Source organism: Daktulosphaira vitifoliae, unplaced genomic scaffold (genome assembly GCF_025091365.1).
Source record: "Daktulosphaira vitifoliae isolate Bord-2020 unplaced genomic scaffold, ASM2509136v1 Scaffold_3, whole genome shotgun sequence".
NCBI classification, from domain to species: domain Eukaryota; kingdom Metazoa; phylum Arthropoda; class Insecta; order Hemiptera; family Phylloxeridae; genus Daktulosphaira; species Daktulosphaira vitifoliae.
The window spans coordinates 18,513,308-18,537,261 of NW_026099574.1; the positions used below are offsets into that span (position 1 = coordinate 18,513,308).

Consider the following 23,954-nt stretch of genomic DNA (forward strand, 5'->3'; position numbering starts at 1 on the left):
TGCTTGGTTAGGTACATTAAAGGTTATTGGTTGCCGGAAGATTTTGTTGTAGATCTTAACGAGTCTTTTACCGTATTGTATACCAAAAACATGGCTAGTGATGACAACAAGAACCGTAGGAAGCCATTCTTTAAGACAGGTCAGTTTAGGGGAGAAATTCATGAAAACATAGACCTGTTTCTTGAACGATACAAGAGGACCAGAATCATAAATGAATGAACCGAGGAAAAAAAAGTTCAATTTTTACCGGCTTTTTTGGAAGGTACGGCTTTAAATTTCATTCTAAATTTAGAAAACAACACTGCTGTCTAAAATAAGGACTTCTACGATCGCTCGAAACACCAGTAGTCAATACACCAGAATTAGTCAAAGTAGGAGACAAAGCGTTGGTTGTGCCACCTGATAACAAGAACATTACCATGTAAGATGTAATACAGGAGCTAGAGGAATTCGTGGGCCGAATGGAGATGCCTCAGCTATGACCAATGGCCATAGTTCAACCATCTACCCCAACAATGCATCAATCAGACCCAATGAAGGAGGATGGAGATATTATCGATTTAACCCATTAGGAAATGTCTCGACCGACCATCTGGACTGGTGCAGGAGTATTTCGCGGCCAAAAATAACCAGGGAATCTTTTGATTCCTGTGGCTATTTTTGGCACGGCCCACCATCGGCAAACGCCGACTGACACCGACAGTATCTATTTTTCGTCCTGGGCGGCCCTAATAATTGATAACACTCATCAATATAAAATGCTAATAAACTATCTCAATATCATCCAGTTTTCGCTGATTATCTTTGTTTGTAACATTCAACTCGTCTTAATAAAGAATTATATTGTCTTAACGTGTTGTGTATTTTTTACTATAAGGTTAACCTACGTTTGCTTACGCATTGCAACAATGTTAAAAATGATTTTACAAAAACGCCATAAACAACCATATGAATACGTAAGCTCTTATTTAAATGAATAACTTAACCTATTCCATTAACAGGTTTCAATAGTATTTAGGATGATTGCTAATTTGGCAATAATTATTTTTTATTGTTAATTCATCAGTTGCTAGAAGCGGATGTGGTGTCTGTTTTATTTTATAATAATGAAAAAATGATCCCGTGACTTTACACTATGCGTTGATTGGTTGAAATTGACTACTTGAACGCTATCCGTAAAACTCGCAATTCTTAAACAGCTGCTTTCGAAGTGACAAACTGTATTTCAGGTTGTAGTAAAGAAAACGTCGGCCCAAACTGTCTTATCTATAACCGTGCTAATTGTTATATTATCTAAATAATTGATAAGACTAAATCTTCTATTATCAGAATATAGTTATAATCCTGATCCATATTGAATTACCAATTACTGTTAAACAAGATTACGCCGGTTAATCAGATCATTAATAATTTTTACATTAAAAATCTTACGATATATTATCTTGTAATATCTTAATTTAAGTAGTAATTTCAATGTAATTTTTTTAACTTTTAGTGTCTATAGTTTTTTTTCTGTTTTAAATTAATAAAAAGTTATGTGGAAGATATGTAGAAAAACTGTGAAGGCTCATTATATACTTGAAAAAATCAAGCTATATCTATTTGATCCTTCCTATACAATTTATATTAAATGGGTAGTATTAATTATAGAATTTGTATTAAATCTGTACATTATTCAAAAAGTCAAGTACACAGAAATCGATTGGAAAGCATATATGCAAGAAGTTGAAGGTGTTGTTAACAATGGCACATTTGATTATAATAAACTGAAAGGTGACACTGGTCCATTAGTTTACCCAGCTGGATTTGTTTATACATTTACAATACTTTATTATTTGACTGAATATGGCAAAAATATCAGAATTGCTCAATACTTATACATGTTATTTTATTTAATAAATATTTATCTGGTTTTCAAAATACATGAACGAAGTAAAAAAGTGCCACCATTTGTAATGTTATTACAATGTTTTTCATCATATCGTATTCATTCAATTTATGTATTACGTTTATTCAATGATCCTATCGCAGTTATCCTATTATATTTATCATTATACATGTTTTTGAAGAATAAATGGACATGTGGTAGTATAATTTATAGTTTAGCAGTTTCCATCAAGATGAATATCTTACTTTATTCTCCAGCTCTTTTAATTGCTTATATAACTAAATTTGGAACCTATGGAACGATTAAACATATAACATATTGTGCTCTAATACAACTTATACTTGGCTTACCTTTCCTACTTACAAATCCAATTAATTATATTCAAGGTGCCTTTGATTTATCCAGAATTTTCTTATACAAATGGTCAGTTAATTGGAAATTTATTCCACCTAACATATTTGTAAGTGGATATTTTCACATTCTTTTACTGATGATACATATAACAGTACTACTTTGTTTTACTTCTACGTGGTTCAAATACCTAAACTCTTATGCAAAAATGAAACAAATTGAACATGATTTAAAACCACAACTGAAGAAAAAAAAAATCAGTATAAACATGGACATTAGTGCAAATCTATTTCTTCTACCTATGTTCACTGCTAATTTTATTGGAATCATGTTTAGTCGATCTCTTCATTATCAATTTTATGTATGGTATTATCACACTCTACCATTTTTGTTATGGTCAACGCCATATGGCAATAAATTCAGACTAATTATACTTGGATTGATTGAAATTTGTTGGAACACATATCCAGCTACAGCATTAAGTAGTGCTTTATTACACATTTGCCATTGTATGATTCTTTATGGATTACATAGGTATAGATATAGATATGGTTCAATTAAGAAAAAATAGTTATATTTTGAACAATATATTTTTCACATTTATTAATTTTTTGTTTTTTATTTTTCTACAATGTCATTTGTCTTAATTTTCCCTTTTTTGGTATAATGTAATATTCTATTTTCTAAACTTTCTAAAAAAAAAAAAACATTATATCATTCTCACAAATGTAATAAATATAAATGATAAGGGAGAATATCATGATAAATTTAAAACTTAAATTACCACTAGCCGGACGTTTCAACAAAGGTTGATAAATTTTAGATTTTACACCTTGAATTAACCAGTCACTTTGTGAATGTGAAACACCTGGTGACAATTCTTCAATACTTTTTAACATTTCACTTAACATTGTCGCTCTAAGAATATCAAAATTTAAAATATAATTACTTTAATAAGTTTTTTTAACAATTTTTATAACTAAAATTATTTATGTGATGAGAAAAGTAAAACTTAATAATGTCAATATTATTTAAATGTTCAAAATAATAATAATAAATAATGGTAACAAAATAATCTAAAATAATTAAATTTCCTTACTTAATCATATTATTTGCCCAAAAACACTGTAATGTCAAAGAAACTTCACATAAAGATACCTTGTCAACAATCCAATTAATATTTTCATATTGACAACAAAACAAATTTAAAGGTAAGTCACTAGCTAATGAATATTGAGGCTTTCTACAACAAATTTTAAAACTAAAATAAAATATTATTTATGAAATTATATTTAATTACCTTGGACAAAAATTGATGTCTAATAAACTAGTTAATATGCTTTCATCTTCTTTATGTTGTCCAATTAAAATTAAAACGGAAACTATGCAACGAATTTGATGCCACAAAAAAGATTGACCTTCAATTGTAAGTTCACACATATCATAACCTCTGCATTTTGTAAATTGATTGTTGATAGATGATACTTGAACTTTAGCACTAATTATATGTCTGACAAATTTAGTAACACCATTTGCAACATCCATTTTACATAAGTTACGAAAGTCATGAGAACCAACTATTTGTTGTATAGCATTGTTCATTAACTAAAATATAACTTAATTAGCGAAAAAAAATCATGTACAATAATGATGAAAACCTAATTTTACATACATCTACATCAAGGTTTCCCCTAGGAAACCAATACTTATAGGTTCTTGAAATACAATCAAATCTTGCACTAAAATCTTCAGGAACTGGACTCCAAGCTATAACTCTGATATTTTTTGGTAATAATCTATTAAGAATTTTACAGTAATTTAGTTCATTATAATCATTGCCATTGCTACGAACAGTTAATGATATAACCTGAAATTGAGATTGAAAATATTCAATACTGAACACTTAATTTAAAATTATTATACAAATTTTACAATGAATAATCCACCTAAATTACAAATCTTAGAAATATTAGCTATTTTCATAAATATTATAGTCTAATATTTATATAAATAGAAATATATAATAAAATTTATAACTTGAAAATTTTTATTTAAATATACTATATACTCATATAAAATGTTTACCTGACTAAATGAACTAACTCCTTTGTCAGTTCGACCACATCTATGATAATTAGATACTTGGCGACTTTCAATCAAGCAACATTTGGTTAAAGCACGAAATAACTCATGTTCAATTGTTTTCTCAGTATTATCTTGTGTAGCAAATCCTTGATAATCCCATCCCAAATATAACAATTTAAATGCTATGTGTCTTTTATGATATCTATTGATGATAAATATACATAGTTAGTTACTTTTTTTCAAATATAAATTACATTAAAAGTATCATCATGAACCTCAATTTAAATACTTAAAAATACTATATTATAAATAAAATAGACACTGATATAAAGTGAATTTACAGAGATAAACTAAAATATTATATTGAAATTTTCTATACAAAAAATTTAATTAACAATCAAATTTAATCTTTACTGGGAAGGGTGACTACCTCATTGCCCAATCTAGATCTCCACATAGGAAGAAATAAAAGTTTTTGATTAAACTGAGATCAAAAGTCAAACACCAATAATAGATTAATAGAAAATTTGAGAAACTTATAAAAAAAAATAGTATAATTTTAAATTATACAATATTTTAATATTTGTGTAGTGAAATAGAAAATATTACAAAATAAATTTTAATAATCAAAAGTTTTATGTTGTACAAAAATCTAAAAAAATTTTTAACTATAAATATTTTAGTATTATTAAAATTAAGCCATAACTCTTTTAAAATCATAATACACTATTATATTTAAAATATTCAAAAAACAAAGTAATATTAATTTCTGAAATACATATGACAAAATACATATTTACTTGCTAAAATCAAAATTTCGTTTTAACTTGTTGTTTTTTATTAATTTTTTGTTCTTGTTATTAACATTTAGATTTTGTAACTCTTGAACTTTAATAATGAGTTCCTAAAATGATTATTTATGTAATGAAATAAAATTTAGTTACCTCTAAAGAAAATAGTTTTTACTTTTGCAGCTTAACTACATAATTCAATCTTTTAACTATATTTTATGTATATAGTTTTCAACCTCAGAAATAGATAAAAAGGTTAATAATAATTTTTTTTCTTTAGAGTATATAACTATGTATAATTAAACGTAAAATACTCACTTCTTTCGATAATTTCTTAAGATCCTCAATTGAATTTTCAATTTTAGGATTAAATTCATTAGACATTATATGAATAAATTTAATAATAAAAATCGCAATTAATTTAATGAACGATAGAAAGTTAATTATTTATAGAAATGATACTATAAGTTAGTAAAAAATTTATAATTATTATTAAAATAAGAAATAATTTATTACTAGAAATACATTATCACTAGTCTTGAAAAATAATTGTATGATAGCAAGTTTGCAATTTTCAGTGAAAGGTTAACGGCATAATTTAAAAATCGATATCACTTGAAGTTATACGGTATTGATATACAATAAATATTTAATTGTTAAACAAAGATCTTTAGCATCAAGTGCTAGTGACTTTGCTCTCTCAATTAAAAAATTAGCCCTCAAAATCTTTCTACTCAACGCCTATGACTAGAATACATGTATCTTAATTTATTGTAACGAGTAGAATCTAGGTTCAAATCGGAAAGAAGTTTAAGAGACCATGATTAAAATAATTGGACATTTTCTCTGTACAATATAGAACGAAAATTGATCATTTTCGTGTAGTAGTATATAGGTAGAGTTGTAAACGGAAAAAAATCGTTGGTTTTTTTTGTTTTAGGTTTCATTTTAAACAAAAATGTTTAATTGCTATATGTTAAAATCCTTCAAAACTCCTCACAATTTAGTTAACTAATGATTTGAAAAAAATTATATTAATTAAATTGACAAATTAATAAATAAACACATCATGATAAAATTACTACCTTCTCAACTTCGCACTGAAACTAATTTGCTAGGACGACAAAATCATGTACTTTCCTAGACCACACTTTCTGTTAGTAGGAATCTAATCACAATATCTAAAATCAAAACTAAAAAAAATAAGAACTGAGTTCAGATACTCCCCTAGTTACAAATTTATTATATAATATATATTTTGTTAGTTTATAATTTATACACTAAATAAATATTTAAATTTACCACAGGTAAACAAGTTTTCTAAAAATTAACAAATTATAAATCAACTAATTACCTTTTTTTTTTTTTTTTGTAAAATACTATAATTTAATTGATTCAAGGCATTTTAAACATTTTTTTAAGCATAGGATCGTCAATTTTTTATTGGGGAAACTAAATTTAATTTTCTCCCTCAAAAAAATAATTTTTATATATCAATTAACATAATTTTGCTAAATTTTGGGGGTTTAATTGTAAACTGGGAACTCTGCCCCTAGCCTTCTCAATTCGCCCTGAACGATATCTTGTACCAATAACTTATTGCATAATACAATTTCTCAAATATTGACACTAAAATATCTAAAATTTAATGTTTTTCTGCCATCAACATTATTCATTCAACATGAAAAAAAATTAATAAAACTGATCTTTTTTCAAACCAGAAATTAGTCATTTTTTTAGATTTTTAGTTTGATGTACTATGATTGCATACAATAGGTATATAATAAATAATTACTATAGTTAATATAAACTATAAAGCTAAAATGATACCTATGATGTAGAAATTATACTTCAATTTTGGATCCTGGACCTCACCACGTCTTAATTTTGGCTTACATTTAATGCCACTTTACTTCACATACCAAAAAATACTAGGTTCCTAGTATAGAATATAGTTAATAACTATTTCAATAAAAAAATAAATCATTCTTTTCTTATTTTACCGGGTCTCTGGTCTATTAGATCAGAGTACGTAACATTCAGTTATGAAAGTAAAAATGGAAGGAGTAACCTATTGAAGTGCTTTATTCAGTAAAATATTATTTTATTAAATAATAGTTGCAAACACTATTGTAATCAGTAGTTTAATATAGATGGAAGAGAGTAGTTCACTAATGCGCCATGGTCATGGATAATATATAACATTCTTTAGGCTGGTAATTATTTATCCGACTACCTTCCAGGTCCCGTTGCTCAATTAACCAATATTTGATTTTATTTTGTTATATTTAAATATATAAGTTAATATATCTACTGTTATTATTATATATTTTATTAACTTAATGTGAATTGTAAATGGTGTAAAAATCCATACTTGAACTTTTTTTCAAATTTGATTAAGTTTGAAATATATTTGTAGAGTGATTAAACTATATTATACTGTGATCAATTTTATATATAAATAAAATCATTAATTCCTAACACTATTGTAATAATTTAACTCTTAAAGTATTATAACTACATTTTAATGATAACTATTCACAAAAACTAATTAATACAATTTTATTTTTTAATTTTTACAAATTTAAAACTAGAATGAACAAATGTAAAGTACAAAAACACAACAAATAAAACTTGTACAATTGCAATAATACTACATACTAGAAGTCTAACCACTGGTATTTTGATAGTTACAAGTACTATTAAACATACTCTTAAAACACTAGATCCAGTAAATATTATCATAGCCATAAAAAATAAAATATTGTTCGTCTCATCTGATATAAAACTAATAATTAGTGTGAAAACATATCCATACAAACCATATCCTAGTAATGATATCAATTGTACAAAAGAAATTTTTGATTGTCCTAGTCGAGTTAAAATATAACAAAGAACTGGCATCAAAGAGCAATAAAAAAATAAAATTTCTGAAGGTGATCGATGATATACAGCAGATGTAATTTTGTAAGCATGCCCATAACTAAGTGTAGTAGCCAAAATAACAAATGCCAAAACAGGTCCCATGAAATCAATATGAACATAATAAGAACGAAAAGGAGGTAAAAATGAATGTAATATTCTCTTAAGCAAATCACCAGGAGATATTATAAAATGAGATATTATTTCTTTAATTCCACCTTTTTTCTTTGAAGGATGTGAGCCCAAAAATACAATTGAATGATCTTTAATTCTTGACTTCTTTATAACCATCTCAAAAATTACTTTTTACCATCTAATTTGTTATTTATTTCTTTTAATTTCTCAGACCAATTTTTCAATATTACTTCTACTTTTTCAGTTTTCACGTCTTCTGTTAAAGATTTAGCTTTAATGAACTTATGAACAACAAATCGTGCAGCCGCCTTCATTGAGTTAGAATTTGCTAATTTATCCACCAATTGTGGATGATTCATAAAATATTGCATGATAAATTTAAAAACCATTTTGAGAAGTTAATTGACATCTCGTAACTATTTTCATTTAAAATTTAGTAAGATTAATAAAAAAAAACTTATGAAAATGTGATAAGAAATAATTAGATAACTGGATGTTAATGTCACAGAACAATCAGAAGAGAAACTTTAAAACAAAGTAAATACACTTTGTTTGATATTCACCCAAAAACTTCACTATAACTTAAAATTAAGTCAATGTTAATTTAGGTTACTTTACTTTCTAGTTATTCTGTGTTATATTTTAAACTCAAAAAATTAACCCATCAACGACTGGCGTCCCCATATGGTGACATTCGTATTGCTATTTTTATCGCGCGTTCTTAGAATACCCGAATGTAACTACTTATCGGCTATCACGCACACCGATAATACATTGTTTTTACTTTGTTTTGACATAATTTGTGTCAAAATAATTTTTTTTTATTTTTGTGTTGTATATTAATCTGTTTTTAGTAAAAAAAATAGAAAGTTTGAAAAAAAATAATTCTCGGCGTTGATGGGTTAAACAAACATTTTTTTATTAGCATTGCATAGTTAATGGAGAAGTACGTGCAGTAACGCTAAAGTGTAAAATCGCTACCCACCCCTTAGGTATTGCAAAACTATTTTTTTACTTTTCACTCCCTATAATTATCTTTTAATAATTGGAAAAATTAGTAGATACATAAATTCCTTACCAAAATTGGTTGTTTATTATTGGATGATTTTGTTAGTACTTTATAAAACATTTTTTTAACGTATCAAAAAAAAATATTAGCCATCTAATAAAAAAATGTGTAAAAAAAATTTAATAGTTAAGTTGAGTTTACTGAATTTTATAAAGTTTAGTTTACTTTTTTTTTATTACAGTATATGCAAATAGTTTGCAAATTCAGATATGACAATTTGAAACAAATAATAACTGATAATAAGCTTGTATTGCATTGCAATCGTTGGATTAAATTGGATAATTACAAAAAAAAACTACTCATATATAAAAAATCTTAAAAAACTACAATGGTATTTGGGTTCAAAATTATAATTTTTTTCAACCTTAACAGTTGACTACTATTAAATATATTAAATGATTTTGTTATGATGAGTAGAAAACCTTTATGGTAAAAACTATCGTAAGTACTGTACTCCTATGATTCAGGGTTTATTTATTGTATTTACTTTATCAAAATGCCATTATTGACTAAATAAATATAAACGGCTTTCTTCTTATGACGTAAACTTCTAATATTTGATTTATTTTAGAATTGTAACCCCATTGAATTTTCTTGCATTTTAAATAATAACCAAGACTTAAAATTTAATGTCCCCAATTTGTGGAATTAATAATTTTTACATTTTAATTGTACTCGACAACTTTCAAATTAGCTAATGTTAAGTTTCAAAATATAATATTTGTGTAATGAAAACTAAAAAATTTTCAATGGGGGATTCATTCTCCTAATTCCCTCCCACTTGACTGCCACTGGCGAAGATAGGTATATTTCTGTTGGTTTTGTATAATATAACGTAAACATTTTGATCATTAGAATAATCTAGGGTAAAAGTGTACACTTTTTTTTATCGTATATAACTTGTAGTGTATGGTATTTATAAATAATTTTTTTTAAGCTAGACAAACTATTAAAAAATATTAGAAATCTATTTAATGAACTGAAACAAAATGAAAAATAAAACCGTACTCTTACTTTATTGTAAACTCTCACCCCATAATGATGGGATTTAGTCTAGTTAGTATTAAGTATGATTTAACGAGCTAATAATTAAACAAATAAGTGATTAACCAGGTATTTATTGCCTGAATTAACAAAATAATCACAAAGTTTATTGAATTTATTAATTTTGCAATTCAATATCATATAATTGAATTAAAATGAGTGAAAAAAAAAGTTCGATAAGGAAAAATTTTTTTCTCGAAAAATATTGTTAATAAATAAGATAATAAAAAGAAATTATAGTACAAATTATTAGATTAGATATTTAAATTTAATAAAATAATGTATTATTAACCTCCTTTATTTCAAAATAAGTATTAAACGTATTTTGTAGAGTTACGTTGGATTTTTACCAAAAATAAAAATTATTTCATTAAATTACATGACTAAAATTGTATGCGAAAATAAAAATAAGTCATTACTCAATATTAATTAATAAAATTAATATTTTATATACAATAAAAAGAAATTCAAGTTTTATAAAATGAAAAATAAAGTATTTTGTCCCCTTGAATTACACTTCAGATATGTTTATTATATGTCGCCGCACTAAAACATTTATAAATAATTTATGTAAGAAAGAACATAAATCACACCCAGGAAATACAAAAACAAAATTTTTATCGATATTTTTATGTAACTAATTAAAATAAAGATCAATAATATTGCTATTAACATAATATATTAATACCAAAATTACATACGCAAATGACAGTTGTATGAGCAGAAAAAACGTTAAAACGTGATTGTAACCTTTCTCATATAAAACGTCTACATAACGTAAATAATTATAAAATTAAGTCCATTGGCTGAATTTCAATAAATTTTTTAAACCTTACTAATGTCCCAACTTATTTATACAGTCTACTTTAAAGGGCTCTTTTGAAATTAAATATTTTAGTAGTAATTTTGAAACAACTAAATTACTCTCTAACGTTGAAACTTCAAATTGTAATATTTTTAAATATTTATTTGAATATTTCAATTATAAAACATTAATTGTACCATTAGATATACCTAAAAGAAACCACTCACTAAAACCAACATCATGTTCTATATGTATTATAAATTTGATCGATATTTGAATATTCGATAATATGTGAATATATCGATAGTGCTTATTGCAGCTGCTGCACGAGGAGCATATCCCTATCACATACAATATCTAGAGTTTACCCTTATTTTATAATTGTTAGATGGCTATCAGTGTCACCTTTTATTCAGTGTCTCCCTTATTGTATGTAATCAAAATGATATAGTTACTACAATTGCTTAAATTTTTCGAGAGCTAGCTATTAAATATTATTTGAAGAAAAGTAACTTATAAATGCTACGATGAACTTGTTGTAGTTTTTTCGGAATGGTGATCTCACTAAATCATTTCAAAATTTTTTAGTGATATTATTTTGTACAATTTTTGTAAACTCAGTTGTACTAATGATTATTGTCGACAGTTAAATTTAATAATTGCTATTTTAATTTTTAATAAATGTAAGACTTGTTTATGGTGAGTAAACTATTGACAATAATCACTTTACAGTTTTTATGTAGGTGTTTGATCTGTGATCGATTCACCCTCTAAAACGTCATTTTTACCTTTAGATTGTTTTTTATTTTTATCTTGAACTTTTTTTTTATGTAGAAATTTATTCTATTGGTAATGACTACTTTATTTTCCCTTGACCTCGGTTCATCATTGTTGAAGTATTGGAGTCTAAGCTATAAATATAATGAATAACACAAATATTACAGCTCAAAGTAACACACACATATTAAACTTATAAATCAAAGAACTAATTAATTAATTTTATTTGTTTCTAGGTAATTATAGTTGCTATGATGGTGGAGGCTGTTCTTTTAATGATTATCTTGCATGGTCTTCCTTGAAAACATTTTTAGATACAGCTACTGTTTTAACTCTAAACTCATCATGTTTATCAACTGTATTCAATCATCCTTATTTTCATTTATCACAGGCTATCATGTTCATTTGCTATATGTTACCTTTTGGATCTCCCTCTCGTTTGATTCTTTTTATACGATTAGCCTTGACTACTGCCACTGCAATTATGGCACTTTGGGCTCGAAATGTCCAATGTTGGATTGATAGTTTATTATGGAATTCAGCATCTTTTGTTGTAAATCTGATTTATGTCTTTGTGCTATTTTATCAACTAAAACCTATTAAATTTAGTGATGAATTAGAACAAGTATGTAAATAATATAGAATATAATTATTATTATTTTTTTAATTAATAATTTTTAACAGGTATATAAATCATTGTTTCTACCTTTAAAAGTTAGTCGTAAACAATTTAGAAAAATTATATCATGTATGAAAATGGTTCGACCATTAAAAACTCTAGAAATATTTGCAGAAGAAAAAGTCACTAGGGTTGATAGTTTGTCATTAGTGCTTTCTGGAAAGTAAGTAAAATGGTTGTCAAATATGGCAAATCATTTTATATCAGTTACCAATGTCTTTTGGCCATCTTAGTCCTCAATTTTTAAAAAAAGTCAAATTTTTCAGATAATAAAAAAAATATTTAAATAAGTTATTTATATCTAAGATACAAAAAAATTTCCATTTAGCCTGTAAATTTGTTTGAAAAAACATTGCATATGATTTTATCAAATTTTAGTGTTTTTCTTCTACTTTTTTCATACCATTATGGCAAAATTGATTTTTTTAGAGTTATAAGGTATTAGTCACTTATCAACAATAAAACTATATAATTTAAATGAAATTAGTTGTTTTATACAATATTTCTTACAATTAAATTGTTTAAACAATTTAAATATTTTTTTTGGTTATTATTAAAAAAAAATATCTTATGGTTAATGTGTTATTAATAAAAAAAATTTACTTAATTTAAAATTTAATATTTATTATTTGTAGGTGTTTTGATTATTTGGTATTCATTACATTATTTCATAATAAATTCAAATTTCTTTGAATATTATTAATATGACTATAAAATTACTAGTTTCTTACTTTAATATACATTTTTGTTAAAGGGAGCCAATAAATTGTTCATTAATAACTGTAATGTAAAAGATATATCTTTGTTAAAATAACTTTTTGCTTATTTTATACAGATTGGTGATATCTCAGAATGGCAATGCTTTACATATAGTATTCCCCTACCAGTTTTTAGATTCCCCTGAATGGTTTGGTGTATCTACTGATGAATTTTTTCAGGTAATTAAATTTATGTTGTTTTAACTTTTAAGTGAATATCAATAATAATATATAAATTGTTATTATAGGTTTCTGTTACAGCTGTAGAAGACTCGAGAGTTTTATTGTGGCATCGTGATAAGTTAAGGTTATCTATTATTACTGATCAGTTTTTGTATACTATATTTGATCATATTCTTGGTCGGGATGTTGTTAAAAAACTAATGCAGGTTTGAAAAAACAATTTATAGAAATTTATAAAAAATATAAAATTAAAAAAAAAAACTGGTAGGTAAGTGAAACAATGTCAAATGGTCACTCCCCAAATCAATGGCATGAAAGTGAAGAAGGAGAATTACTAGGTAATCCAAATGATGAAAAACAAACAGTTCTCTATTTGAAACGTAATGGTGATGGACAAGCTGGGATTGAAACTATATTAAAACGTGAACTTCAAGGTATGTTAATTAAATTATTATTATTATAGTTAAGTATTTCAACTAATTCTAATTTAATACATTCTAATACTTAGAAATGAAAAGTTAGTTTTTATATTAATTTTGTATTTTTATCGTAAGATATATTATAAGTTTTTTACCAAATCACTAATCAAANTCGTAAGATATATTATAAGTTTTTTACCAAATCACTAATCAAATTATTTCTGCTTGTAATTTTTTTGTTACGTGTTATTCTATTCAAAGAAAGTAGATATGCTTCAATTAGTGCAATTATTTTTAATTTTATACAGCTTGATTTTAAGTTATTATAATTTATTGATCTAAAATTGATTTTTAGTTTTTTTCTATATTTCATTTTATTAACATTTTTTATTATATAGTAGCTTCAGTTAAGGTTTTTTTTTTTTTGATATTTATCTAATTTATTTATTGATTTTTATCACTTATATTTTATGACTGAACACATCTAAAATTTGAATTACATTAATTTGTAACCATCATGTTAACAAACTTTTTTTTGGTTTGTTTTTCATAATTGATTTTAAAATTTTAATGATACTAGTTTCATTATCATCAGAGTTTAATACATCTGTGATACTAAACTATTAAGTATGCCAATCATTTTTGTCAATTGTGCATCTCTTATTTCAAAATTTGTTACATTAACAAACTATAATGATAGCTAGTACTATCATAAAAAAATGTATATACAGGTGTTCTGTAAATAAGGAAACAGGTCAATTGTTACAAACAATGAGAAAAGTACAAACCCGTTTCCTTACTTACTGAACATTATATAATATATATATTTCATTTTAATTTCGATGCAAAGCTGAGAAGGTGTTGTTTTTTTTTTTTTTTTTTGTCACTACTTTTTCTCAGCTCTCACTGGATCGATTTCTTTCAACAATATGTCAAATGATCACAAATCGTATCTAATCGAATACATTATCCTTAAAAATTGAAAAAATTTCCCTTGTTCCTTGTCTGACACTATTATATATATCTTAAATTAAAGGTAATGTAATTTACTTTATTATGAAAAAAAAAATTTCGGACTTTATTTTGTCTTCATGGTGAAAATGGCTACCAAATGATATTTTTGTGTGAAAATTTTCAATTTTGTATTTTACATTTTTAACTTTATTGTGCTATAACTTGTTGAAAAATGTATGGATTGATACAATTTTTCATGAGAAGTAGTATTTATATTTCTTTTTCATTCGATATACTTTATCTTAATTAGGATATAAATAAAGAAATAGCAGATTATGTAGCTTTTGGAATAATCCACCATTTTTTTTAAATTAAACACTATCTAAAGATTTGCATCAAAGCGTTTTTTATGATAATGATTTTAATCACTGTCAGATATCAACTGTGCCTGACCCCCTGTGCTGGTTTTTTTTCAATTATATATATTCTAATTTGATTGGTAGCTTAATTAATTCAAGTTGTGAATAATATGTGCTTTATAAAAATATTTATACTTTCAAACTATTTTTGCATGATATACTTTTGTTATAATTAGAGAGTGACCATGCATGCCCAGAAAATAAACCATTGATTAAGTATCAATCATCTTGGTACTCTGAGCAATCTGTGCGAGATATGCTCAAGACTCTTCATAAATAAGCTTATTTTAAATGGTGAGTATCATTTATTGAAATTTAATTTGATTTATTATTTGATTATTGGTTTAAGAGTATCCAAGTTTAAAGTAAATTAACATTTAATGGTTGTATAATAAATTTAAAGTACTTATACAATTTTTCATTTATATTCTTAATTGTTTTTAGTTGATCCTAATGGGTGGAGATTGAGCAGAATTGAAGAAGTTGATCACGAGACTCCTGTTTAAAGTTTCAATTAATAAAGTATTATAATATAAATAATTTTGTGATCTTAGATGTATAAGTTAATATCTAGTTTTTATATAAAACAATTGATATTTGATGAGTTTTTTCAATAAATTGAAATCAGATTTTATTTTTGGCACTTATCGAATTTATGAATCACATTAATTTTACTTTTTTCTTTGACATGTAATTCAAATTATCTAGCTACTAATATAAGTATATAATCAAACTATAGCAATTTTTTGACATTCCAATTTTATTTATTTTTAAATAAAATAGTATAAATTATTATAAGTTTTACAAATTATTTATTAATTAATGATTGCATCACATAAAATATAAAAATCTGTGATTTTAACTATTGAAAAGTTAAATTTCCAGTATTTTAATTTTTAATAAAATATGTTTTAAAAATAAAATTAGTTATTACTTTAGTTAGATTATGAGTGATTCATTTTGTGTGCAAAATGTGTATGTATTTTATTAAATTCAATGATAATAATACATATGAATTTAGGGCTAAGATAAAATGACTCAAGACTCCAATGAAGTTTTTAGTGTTAAGGGATGCTTAAAAATCAGTTTTATTTATAAAAAAAAAAGGTGCTCATATAATCATTGGTCTTTTGCATTATTACTTTCATGTCTATTCTATATATAATCAATAAAATATAAAATATTATTGTATGAGAAGAAAATAATTTGTATTTTAAAGTTCTGGTTGATGTTATTAAACTGTAAGCTTTTATCTGCACCTAAAAATGTTTGGTATTAATATTTAATATACAATAAATAATTAAATTACTATTATTTATTTAATTTATATAATTATTATTTTAACTGATGATTTAAACATTAAATAAATATTATTAAAAATTGAAATTATTTTGAGCAAAATTTTTTTTTATTAATAAAATTTTCATTTATTAATTATTTTAATGTAAGTGATGAATGGTAATTATGTAATATATTTCTTGTGAATTACTCAAGTTATACTTTATTGTTTCTAAAAAAATAATGTATATATGAAAGATATATTATATATATATTTTTTTTTTGTTGTTGTTCAAATATTGTATAATTTATATAATATTAATTTACATTAAGGATGACGCTACTGAAGTGATAATTATGAAATGTACCTAGTCGATTTATATATTAATAACTCTGAACTGTAATTAATTCAAAAGTATTTTAAAATTAATAACATTGTAAAATGTATAATGTTGTTATTTAAATTATACTAATTTAAAATAAAGAGTGATAAATAAATATAAATATTTGTTTTATGTTTATTTACTTGTATTATATAAAAAAATTGATAGTAGAATGTGAAATGTATGTCTTAGTATTTATATTAAATAAGAATTTTTACTATAATTTTAATAACAAGCACAAGAGAAAAGATATGGATATAAAAATGTGTATATGTGAAAGTAGTAAAGATAAATATTTCTATTTTAGTCAGTGATATACTTGGGAAAAATACTTCTTTAAATAAAGACAAGGTAGAAAATAATTGAAGAGTATTGAAGAGATGAGCCATAGGTATTGGCATTGAGTTAACAATTTAAAATCGCTTGTAGATATTCCGTAGTGATAATTTATGAGATATTAATATCCAACTATTAAATTTCTATATTCAACATCAAAATCAAAATTAGAAGAAAAACATAATAATTTATTAAATAAATAAAAGGATAAATCTAAATTTTTAAATATTTTACTGAATATAGTTAATATAATGAATCAAAGAATGGTATAACTTAGTTTTTAATGCAGAAGGTACATAACACATATTGCAAAGATTTCAAAGTATGGTGATTGACAGAGACTATTGTTAGGGGAGAGATCAACTTAGTTACTGGAATGATCATCCCTTTCACTGATATTTATCAGTTTAAAATTAACTAAGGTTTTTTATCTTTAAAACAACAATCTCCTAAGTTAAGTAGGCTGGTAAGATCCTAAATTATAATAACTATGTGTAATTGGAGGTAAAAAAAATGTTTTGAATATTACATATATTTGTACTTATGAGTATACTTCTATGGCCTTAGTCTAATTTCTTTTTCAACATTAAGTATCAACATTTATATTAAACTAAAATGTTTTGATATTTCTTAAATAAAAAATTAAAAAATTGTTGTAGTATAATTACTTTAATCCATTGTTAAAATCAAAGAATAAAAAATGTTCTTTTTTATTTAACATTATAATAAAATTAATAGAAAAAACAAAATGTATACATATATAAACAAAAAATAATTATATCAACAGATTTATACAGGTTCATGCTAACCAGACNATATAAACAAAAAATAATTATATCAACAGATTTATACAGGTTCATGCTAACCAGACATTAAATAAGGGGTCACATTTTGATGAAAATGTCTGCGACTTAACAAAATTATGACATTAAAAGAAAAAAAAATGTTAACAAATTAAAGAAACAATCAATTTTTGCACTTACACTTACCATATTTTAAATATTTATCAACACAAACAATATAAAAATTAAACTGTAAAAAATGATATTGTTTGTATATGTACTCCTCAAGGATTTTTATACTCAAAATATTTCCTAAAATTCTTAATATTCATTATATTTTTTTACAGGGGTGGTTTCGTTGTTTTTTCATGGAGAAGGGAAGAATTATTTTTTATCCATTTGAAAAGTATATCTTTACTATGTATTTATTTTCATCTAATCTCCTCATAAGAACACTCATGATTCTATAAAATTTATTTTATAAATTTTATTTTAAAAGTAATGCCTGTGAGCAGTTTTTCATTTTATTTTATAATAAAGCAATATAGATAATACCTGGTAAAAATATATAAAAATGAATTACATTATTACGTTAAATATACTGCCCAGATAAATTATATTATATTTTTGGTTGATAATAGTTTTTAAATTAATTACATATGCAACAATAGCATAGCCAGAATTTTATAAAAGGTAAAATAAGGAGAAAAAAAGAATCTTAATTCTGTTATAATTTGTTCAAGAGTTAAAATTTGTCAAAAACTATACAACTGCTACAATTAACTGGTTTGAACTAAAGTAGTCTTCTAAAATTTAAAATTAAAAAAGTTTTCTTTTATGATAATTTATTTTTGTATTGCATGTATCTAGCTATTTTAAATTACTTAAGTTTTGAAAATGTTTAATTAATATTAATTGAAAAACATTTCGCTGGTGTAGCAAAATAATAATGAATGAGCTATAAAATTATGTTGGTCTTAAAACCTTTACTTGAGGGCTTAATGTTTGTTGATGTTAGATTCATTTTAATATCTAGACTAATTAAACTTAAATTGGTAATGCTCAAATTTTTTTCTAGTTTGATACAAAAGAATTTTCTAAAAAGCTATTGGGATTTATTAATCCTATAGACAATATTGGCAGTCATTGAGACATTAATATTTTGAATGAATAGTATGAACTTGGCAAGATATGGTTTATATTACATTGCTCTCACTTTATTAATTAGTAATCCCATGACACACCTATAGTATAGTAAAATTCAGAGATTATATAAAATTATTATGATAATGTAATTGATGTGGTCCACTTATTGGTGATCTTAATGGTAAGTCATCACTCTTTCTATGTACCATTTGTCTGCCAGACCATGCTCTTGTTGGACTTGGTGAATTGCGACATGTTCTTGGTAATGTTTCAATTGACCTAATTGGACTTTGTATATTTAGCACACTTCTAGGTAAAGCTTCAACTGATAAACTAAGTGCACCCACACCACTGCCTCTACTTTGCATTCTCATAACCTTACGTTTCTATTGATAAGCAATACTTATTTATAAAAACTATACACAGCATAGCTATTTCAATATTTTTTACTTGAACTATAGCTCTCCATGTTTGTCCATAATTCCGTGCCAATTGCAGCCGTTTTTGTTTTCGAACATGATGTTTTTTATACCCAATTTCAATAACAATCAAAAACATTCCTACTACAATACCAACAGCAACAAGAATAAAAACACCAGCCATATTCTTTAATCCTAATGTGTTAGGAGTTTTTTCTTGATCTTCACACTGTTCCACTCGCCCTTGAAATATCCATTTATCATCTAAACTCTCCATAAATCCACCTAAATATAATTTAAAACAATTATGAAGTCGATTAATATGATAATTTATTATGTTTTCATACTTTCATGAAAATCTAAAATTGATAAAGTAACTGATTCTGACCAAGGTGATCCTTTTTGTAAGCCAATTCCATAACCAGAACGCCCAAATAATTCACCAGCAGTTACTAATTGACAATCTTGGGCTGCTTCAAATTCTAAACGACTACTATCCCAAATAAATGCCATAAGTTTGCTATAAAAAAAATTGAATCAATTTTAAAAATCACAATTTTTAAATTATATTACTTTTTTCAAATTTAAAAGGTTGAGTGGATAAAGGTACTTCTTAAAACTATTATTTTATCTATTGTAAAGTAAAAATAGCCAATATTTTGCTTTTATGTCTGTATTATTAATAATTATTCTTTTAAAATTAATAAAAGTAATTATTTAAAAAGTTTTGTCTAACATTATTATCTATAATAATTTTAATTGACAAGTTTATTTTAACTTAAGTATTAAAAAATTAATCTTTATTATTAGTTTGTCTTACTCATTTTTTACATCCCTTATAGCTTCTTCTGCAGTTTCATAGTTATTGGCTTCCATAGTTCTGTACATATTTGAGAGTTCCACTTGCCTTTTAAAATACATGTCAACAGCAGAGCCTTTAACTGTAGCACATGTCAAATTTTCCATTGTACTACGTAGCTACAAAATAATAATATTAATTATAATTTTTATTATTATTATTAGGTGATATAAATAAATTACCCTGGCATCATTAATTCCAGATAATTTTGTTTTTGGTCTTTCCAAAACGAGAAAAGCAGCTAAGTTGGCAGTATATGATGCAACAATTATCATGGCAAAACCAGCCCACACCATACCTAATACTCTAGCTGAAAAACTTCTTGGTGTTCCTTCTCCAATTCCACTATTTAGTAACACACCCCATGCAAACCATGTTGCACTGGATAAATTGAGGGCATCTTCTTCTGTTCCATCTGCATTGATTAATTTAAAACGTGCAAATGGAGAAAAACGATCAAGCAGATATAAAACAAGAGCCACAACATGAACAGAGCCCATAACCAGTACCCATAATGTATGACTGAATGGTTGTAAAAATGATACTAGGGTAGAAGATCTTGATGGCTAAAATAATTGATTTAAATTGAAAAACATTTATAAATAATTTAAAATACTAAACTACTTATACTTTTTTTTCTAAAATTGTAATTCCTTGATATTTAAATGGTTTACTAAATTCTATAAATTCTGCTCTTTCTGGATTAATAGTTAATGGAGCTAATATCATGTCTGCTCGTTCATATACTAGTTCTCCGATTAATCCATTCCATTCTTTTTTTCCACTTCCTACATGAAACAATTCAATTTCAAATAAAGTGAGTATTAACATATAATGAATACTCTTAAAATAATAGATTATTATAAAACCTGAATTATTTCTTATTTCATAATTTCCAAATTGTCCATCTGGGGATAGTGATAAACTGTATGTGAAATTAATTGTGTTTGACAACTCCACAAGTAAATCTATGCAATATCCTTTGCAACAGTAAATCTTAGGCTCTTTAGGAAAATATAAATAACTTAGGCTCATTTTAACAGAGAACTATTAAAGAGTTTCTACCTTTAGTTGATGTGTTATACAATGGACATTTAATTTCATCCTTTTCACAATTTTGGTCATCTTCCTTTTGTAGATGTCTAACATAAACAAATGGTTTTTCTTCAATTGTTAGAACTTTTAAATGAGTTGGTATCATAAAACCTTCTGGTTTTTTCCTTAAACGTCCAGGCCACATGATATTTGACTCATTTAAACGAAGTTTCATTTTATTTAATTCCTAAAAAATAAATATTTATTATTTTATTACCTAAATTTTTAATGAATACCTAGTATAGTAGAATACAATATAAATATGTACACTATTAAAGTAGTATTTTCCAATGGCATCCTTATATGCCACTTCTTTCACATTAACTATATCATATTCCGCATAAATTCTATCTCCATTGTGATCAAAAGTTACTTTTCCTGTATGTCCCTCTTTATATACTTGTTTTTTTATATAACTAAAATAAAGTGTTGATAATTTTTTGTACAAAATTTTAATGAGTTATTATAAAACAAAATAATTACTCGAAAAGTGTTTTGCCCGTATCCCATATTGTTCCTGAATTATCACAATCAGCAGGTGGCTGAGTAATGGTTTTAGTACGGTTCATATCTGTTATCGCTGAAGCCAAAATATAGCTATACAGTACATATTAATGGATGTTTAATAAATATTTAATTGCTGTGTTAATAACTAAATGTCTATAACTTACATACTATCGTATATATGAGCTAGTTCATTAGATGCATTAACTAATTTTAAACCTATAGTGCCTTCAGGAACATTTACTGCATCTAATGCTTGTTCTGTAACTATCCAAACATGGCCAGCTTCTGTCATATTACGAACAGCAGCATCTCTAAAAATTACTTCAGCATCCATTTTATTTGCATACATCAAATATACTCTGGCTTGAGCACTTTTCATTTCATTAAGTTGATTGTTGAAGTGAAAGAGACCAGGCTCAAATTCTATTACAGCTTCAACCTAACAGAAAATTTTTCAAGTAATTTATCATAATTTGTATAATAAAAAATATATAAATTTTAAATAAAAACCTGAATTTTTTTTTCAATGTCTTCTCCTTGATTTTGAGAAGTAGTTTGAAATCTACCAACAAATGCACGACCATCAGTATCTGAACTGTGAATGAATATTACCTGAAAAAAAATGCATAAAAATTGTAACTTCAATATTATTATTATTATTTCACTCTGTATGAAATTTTTTACTTTTAAGTAATTAAAATACTTAAGCAATTCAACCCAGACTTCTGCTTGATGTGAATATGGAGGAACAGTACGAAGAAATGATACATGAATATTCTAGAAAAAAAAACTATAAATTTCAAATTTGTACTTCAGTTAATAATAATTTTAACTAAGAAATAACACACTACATAAAAAACATTAAAATAGAGAATTACTTTATCAGAGAAAGCAGAATCTCTAGATGATATCCCAATGACAGGTATATGATAGAAACCACTAGTGTAAGATACTGCAGCTGGCGATAAATCACCTATTTGAGGTAAAGATACAATAACAGCATATACTCTGCGTACAATTAATTGTTTGCAAACATTTAAAGCTGTTTTTATAGGATTAGGATCCATTCTTATTGAGTGAGCAAAAAACGTATTTCCAGGATTCACAAATGGCGTATTAAAATTGAGATGCTAAAAAAAAATTACTTATTTAATTAGTATTTTAAAATAAGGTAATGAACCAAAGACTAAATATCTTTCAATAATTTCGTTTTTAAATTTTGCACATACTTCAATCGTTCGGTGAAAATACTCTTCGCTTTCAAAACTACTCAACACACCACCTATATGAAATTCATGAGGGTTGTTGTCTGTGTTTTCTTTAACTAAATTTTCACTAGCGTAAGATAAATTGATTTTATAAATCAATGATATGATATAAAAAAAGAGCTTTGCCCAGATTTTCTTCATCATACCTAAATAGTTAATTTAATGATAACTAAGCCTTATAAATTAATAGACATTATATTTTGAGAATAGTATGTTATAATGTACCTGTGAACCTGGGATATTCTTCTTAAATAATTAAAATTACTTCAGTACAATACATTCGACCGGCAGCATGATTGTTTTAGTAAAAAATTGTGAAAATACAAGAATAAGTACAAAAAGTAGAATCAGACTTATGGTCCACAGAGCATGCTTGAGTAGGGTCGTTGTCATAGCAACTCGTGGTAATTCTTAATGGATTTATTGATCATAGTACTAGGGCTAAATATGTATAATATATACATTATGTTTGAAAAAATGTTTAACATGTGTATACACTCTAAGAGTATTAGAACGAAACTAAATTGTTACCGTTATTGAGGTATCATAATAAAATTTTATGATTAAAGTACAGTAGGATCAACGTTAAAAGGTTGTAAGGT

At 25.2% G+C, this 23,954-nt stretch overlaps 5 protein-coding genes across 9 annotated transcripts; 2 read left to right on the forward strand and 3 right to left on the reverse strand.

The window, feature by feature from the left end:
• The first annotated feature begins 1,095 nt into the window (after positions 1-1,095).
• On the forward strand, positions 1,096-2,846 carry LOC126900158 (lethal(2)neighbour of Tid protein). The gene has a single exon (XM_050675634.1). It carries the CDS (start codon positions 1,536-1,538, stop codon positions 2,808-2,810), a length of 1,275 nt encoding a protein of 424 aa, XP_050531591.1. The 5' UTR covers positions 1,096-1,535; the 3' UTR covers positions 2,811-2,846.
• On the reverse strand, positions 2,792-5,599 carry LOC126900159 (tRNA pseudouridine(38/39) synthase). 2 transcript variants are annotated; one of them, XM_050675635.1, is made up of 8 exons: positions 5,434-5,599; positions 5,125-5,228; positions 4,325-4,526; positions 3,912-4,106; positions 3,540-3,844; positions 3,339-3,482; positions 3,024-3,157; positions 2,792-2,931 (listed from the first exon to the last, which is right to left on the reverse strand). In XM_050675635.1, exons 1-8 carry the CDS (start codon positions 5,497-5,499, stop codon positions 2,858-2,860), a joined length of 1,224 nt encoding a protein of 407 aa, XP_050531592.1. In that variant the 5' UTR covers positions 5,500-5,599; the 3' UTR covers positions 2,792-2,857. The 2 variants fall into 2 exon arrangements, with proteins under 2 accessions (XP_050531592.1, XP_050531593.1); XM_050675636.1 differs by lacking the exon at positions 5,125-5,228.
• Positions 5,600-6,470: 871 nt separating this feature from the next.
• Positions 6,471-8,474, reverse strand: LOC126900161 (protein YIPF3-like). The gene has a single exon (XM_050675638.1). It carries the CDS (start codon positions 8,326-8,328, stop codon positions 7,678-7,680), a length of 651 nt encoding a protein of 216 aa, XP_050531595.1. The 5' UTR covers positions 8,329-8,474; the 3' UTR covers positions 6,471-7,677.
• A 2,952-nt stretch (positions 8,475-11,426) lies between these two features.
• Positions 11,427-16,365, forward strand: LOC126900361 (blood vessel epicardial substance-like). Of its 4 annotated transcripts, XR_007702840.1 has the most exons (10): positions 11,429-11,789; positions 11,925-12,040; positions 12,104-12,492; positions 12,552-12,709; positions 13,382-13,484; positions 13,553-13,693; positions 13,756-13,921; positions 15,456-15,573; positions 15,724-15,801; positions 16,223-16,365. XR_007702840.1 is itself a non-coding variant. In XM_050676021.1 (9 exons), the coding sequence occupies exons 2-8, from the start codon at positions 12,013-12,015 to the stop codon at positions 15,783-15,785; spliced, it is 1,047 nt and encodes a 348-aa protein (XP_050531978.1). In that variant the 5' UTR covers positions 11,427-11,789; positions 11,925-12,012; the 3' UTR covers positions 15,786-15,801; positions 16,223-16,365. The 4 variants fall into 4 exon arrangements, 3 of the variants coding, with proteins under 3 accessions (XP_050531978.1, XP_050531977.1, XP_050531976.1); XM_050676021.1 differs by lacking the exon at positions 15,456-15,573 and having other exon boundaries at positions 11,427-11,789; XM_050676019.1 differs by having other exon boundaries at positions 15,724-16,365.
• A 2,883-nt stretch (positions 16,366-19,248) lies between these two features.
• On the reverse strand, positions 19,249-23,740 carry LOC126900360 (glutamate [NMDA] receptor subunit 1-like). Its single transcript, XM_050676018.1, has 16 exons — positions 23,578-23,740; positions 23,314-23,498; positions 22,963-23,214; positions 22,769-22,861; positions 22,595-22,696; positions 22,249-22,523; positions 22,061-22,174; positions 21,846-21,993; positions 21,548-21,764; positions 21,352-21,486; positions 21,113-21,270; positions 20,665-21,048; positions 20,444-20,601; positions 19,971-20,143; positions 19,655-19,908; positions 19,249-19,590 (listed from the first exon to the last, which is right to left on the reverse strand). Exons 2-16 carry the CDS (start codon positions 23,494-23,496, stop codon positions 19,327-19,329), a joined length of 2,910 nt encoding a protein of 969 aa, XP_050531975.1. The 5' UTR covers positions 23,497-23,498; positions 23,578-23,740; the 3' UTR covers positions 19,249-19,326.
• Positions 23,741-23,954: the final 214 nt, after the last annotated feature.

Excerpts from the sequence above, each read along its gene's own strand:
- LOC126900158 (XM_050675634.1), top strand. The coding sequence starts at position 1,536 with ATGTGGAAGATATGTAGAAAAACTGTGAAGGCTCATTATATACTTGAA.
- LOC126900159 (XM_050675635.1), bottom strand. The coding sequence starts at position 5,499 with ATGTCTAATGAATTTAATCCTAAAATTGAAAATTCAATTGAGGATCTT. Across the intron at positions 3,845-3,911 it reads GGGGAAACCTTGATGTAGAT|TTAATGAACAATGCTATACA; the intron begins GTATGTAAAATT and ends GTTATATTTTAG. Across the intron at positions 3,483-3,539 it reads GACATCAATTTTTGTCCAAG|AAAGCCTCAATATTCATTAG; the intron begins GTAATTAAATAT and ends AATTTGTTGTAG.
- LOC126900161 (XM_050675638.1), bottom strand. The coding sequence starts at position 8,328 with ATGGTTATAAAGAAGTCAAGAATTAAAGATCATTCAATTGTATTTTTG.
- LOC126900361 (XM_050676019.1), top strand. The coding sequence starts at position 12,013 with ATGAATAACACAAATATTACAGCTCAAA. Across the intron at positions 12,041-12,103 it reads CACAAATATTACAGCTCAAA|GTAATTATAGTTGCTATGAT; the intron begins GTAACACACACA and ends ATTTGTTTCTAG. Across the intron at positions 13,694-13,755 it reads TTGTTAAAAAACTAATGCAG|GTAAGTGAAACAATGTCAAA; the intron begins GTTTGAAAAAAC and ends AAAAACTGGTAG.
- LOC126900360 (XM_050676018.1), bottom strand. The coding sequence starts at position 23,496 with ATGATGAAGAAAATCTGGGCAAAGCTCTTTTTTTATATCATATCATTG. Across the intron at positions 22,524-22,594 it reads ACATTGAAAAAAAAATTCAG|GTTGAAGCTGTAATAGAATT; the intron begins GTTTTTATTTAA and ends ATTTTCTGTTAG. Across the intron at positions 21,049-21,112 it reads TTACAATTTTAGAAAAAAAA|CCATCAAGATCTTCTACCCT; the intron begins GTATAAGTAGTT and ends CAATTATTTTAG.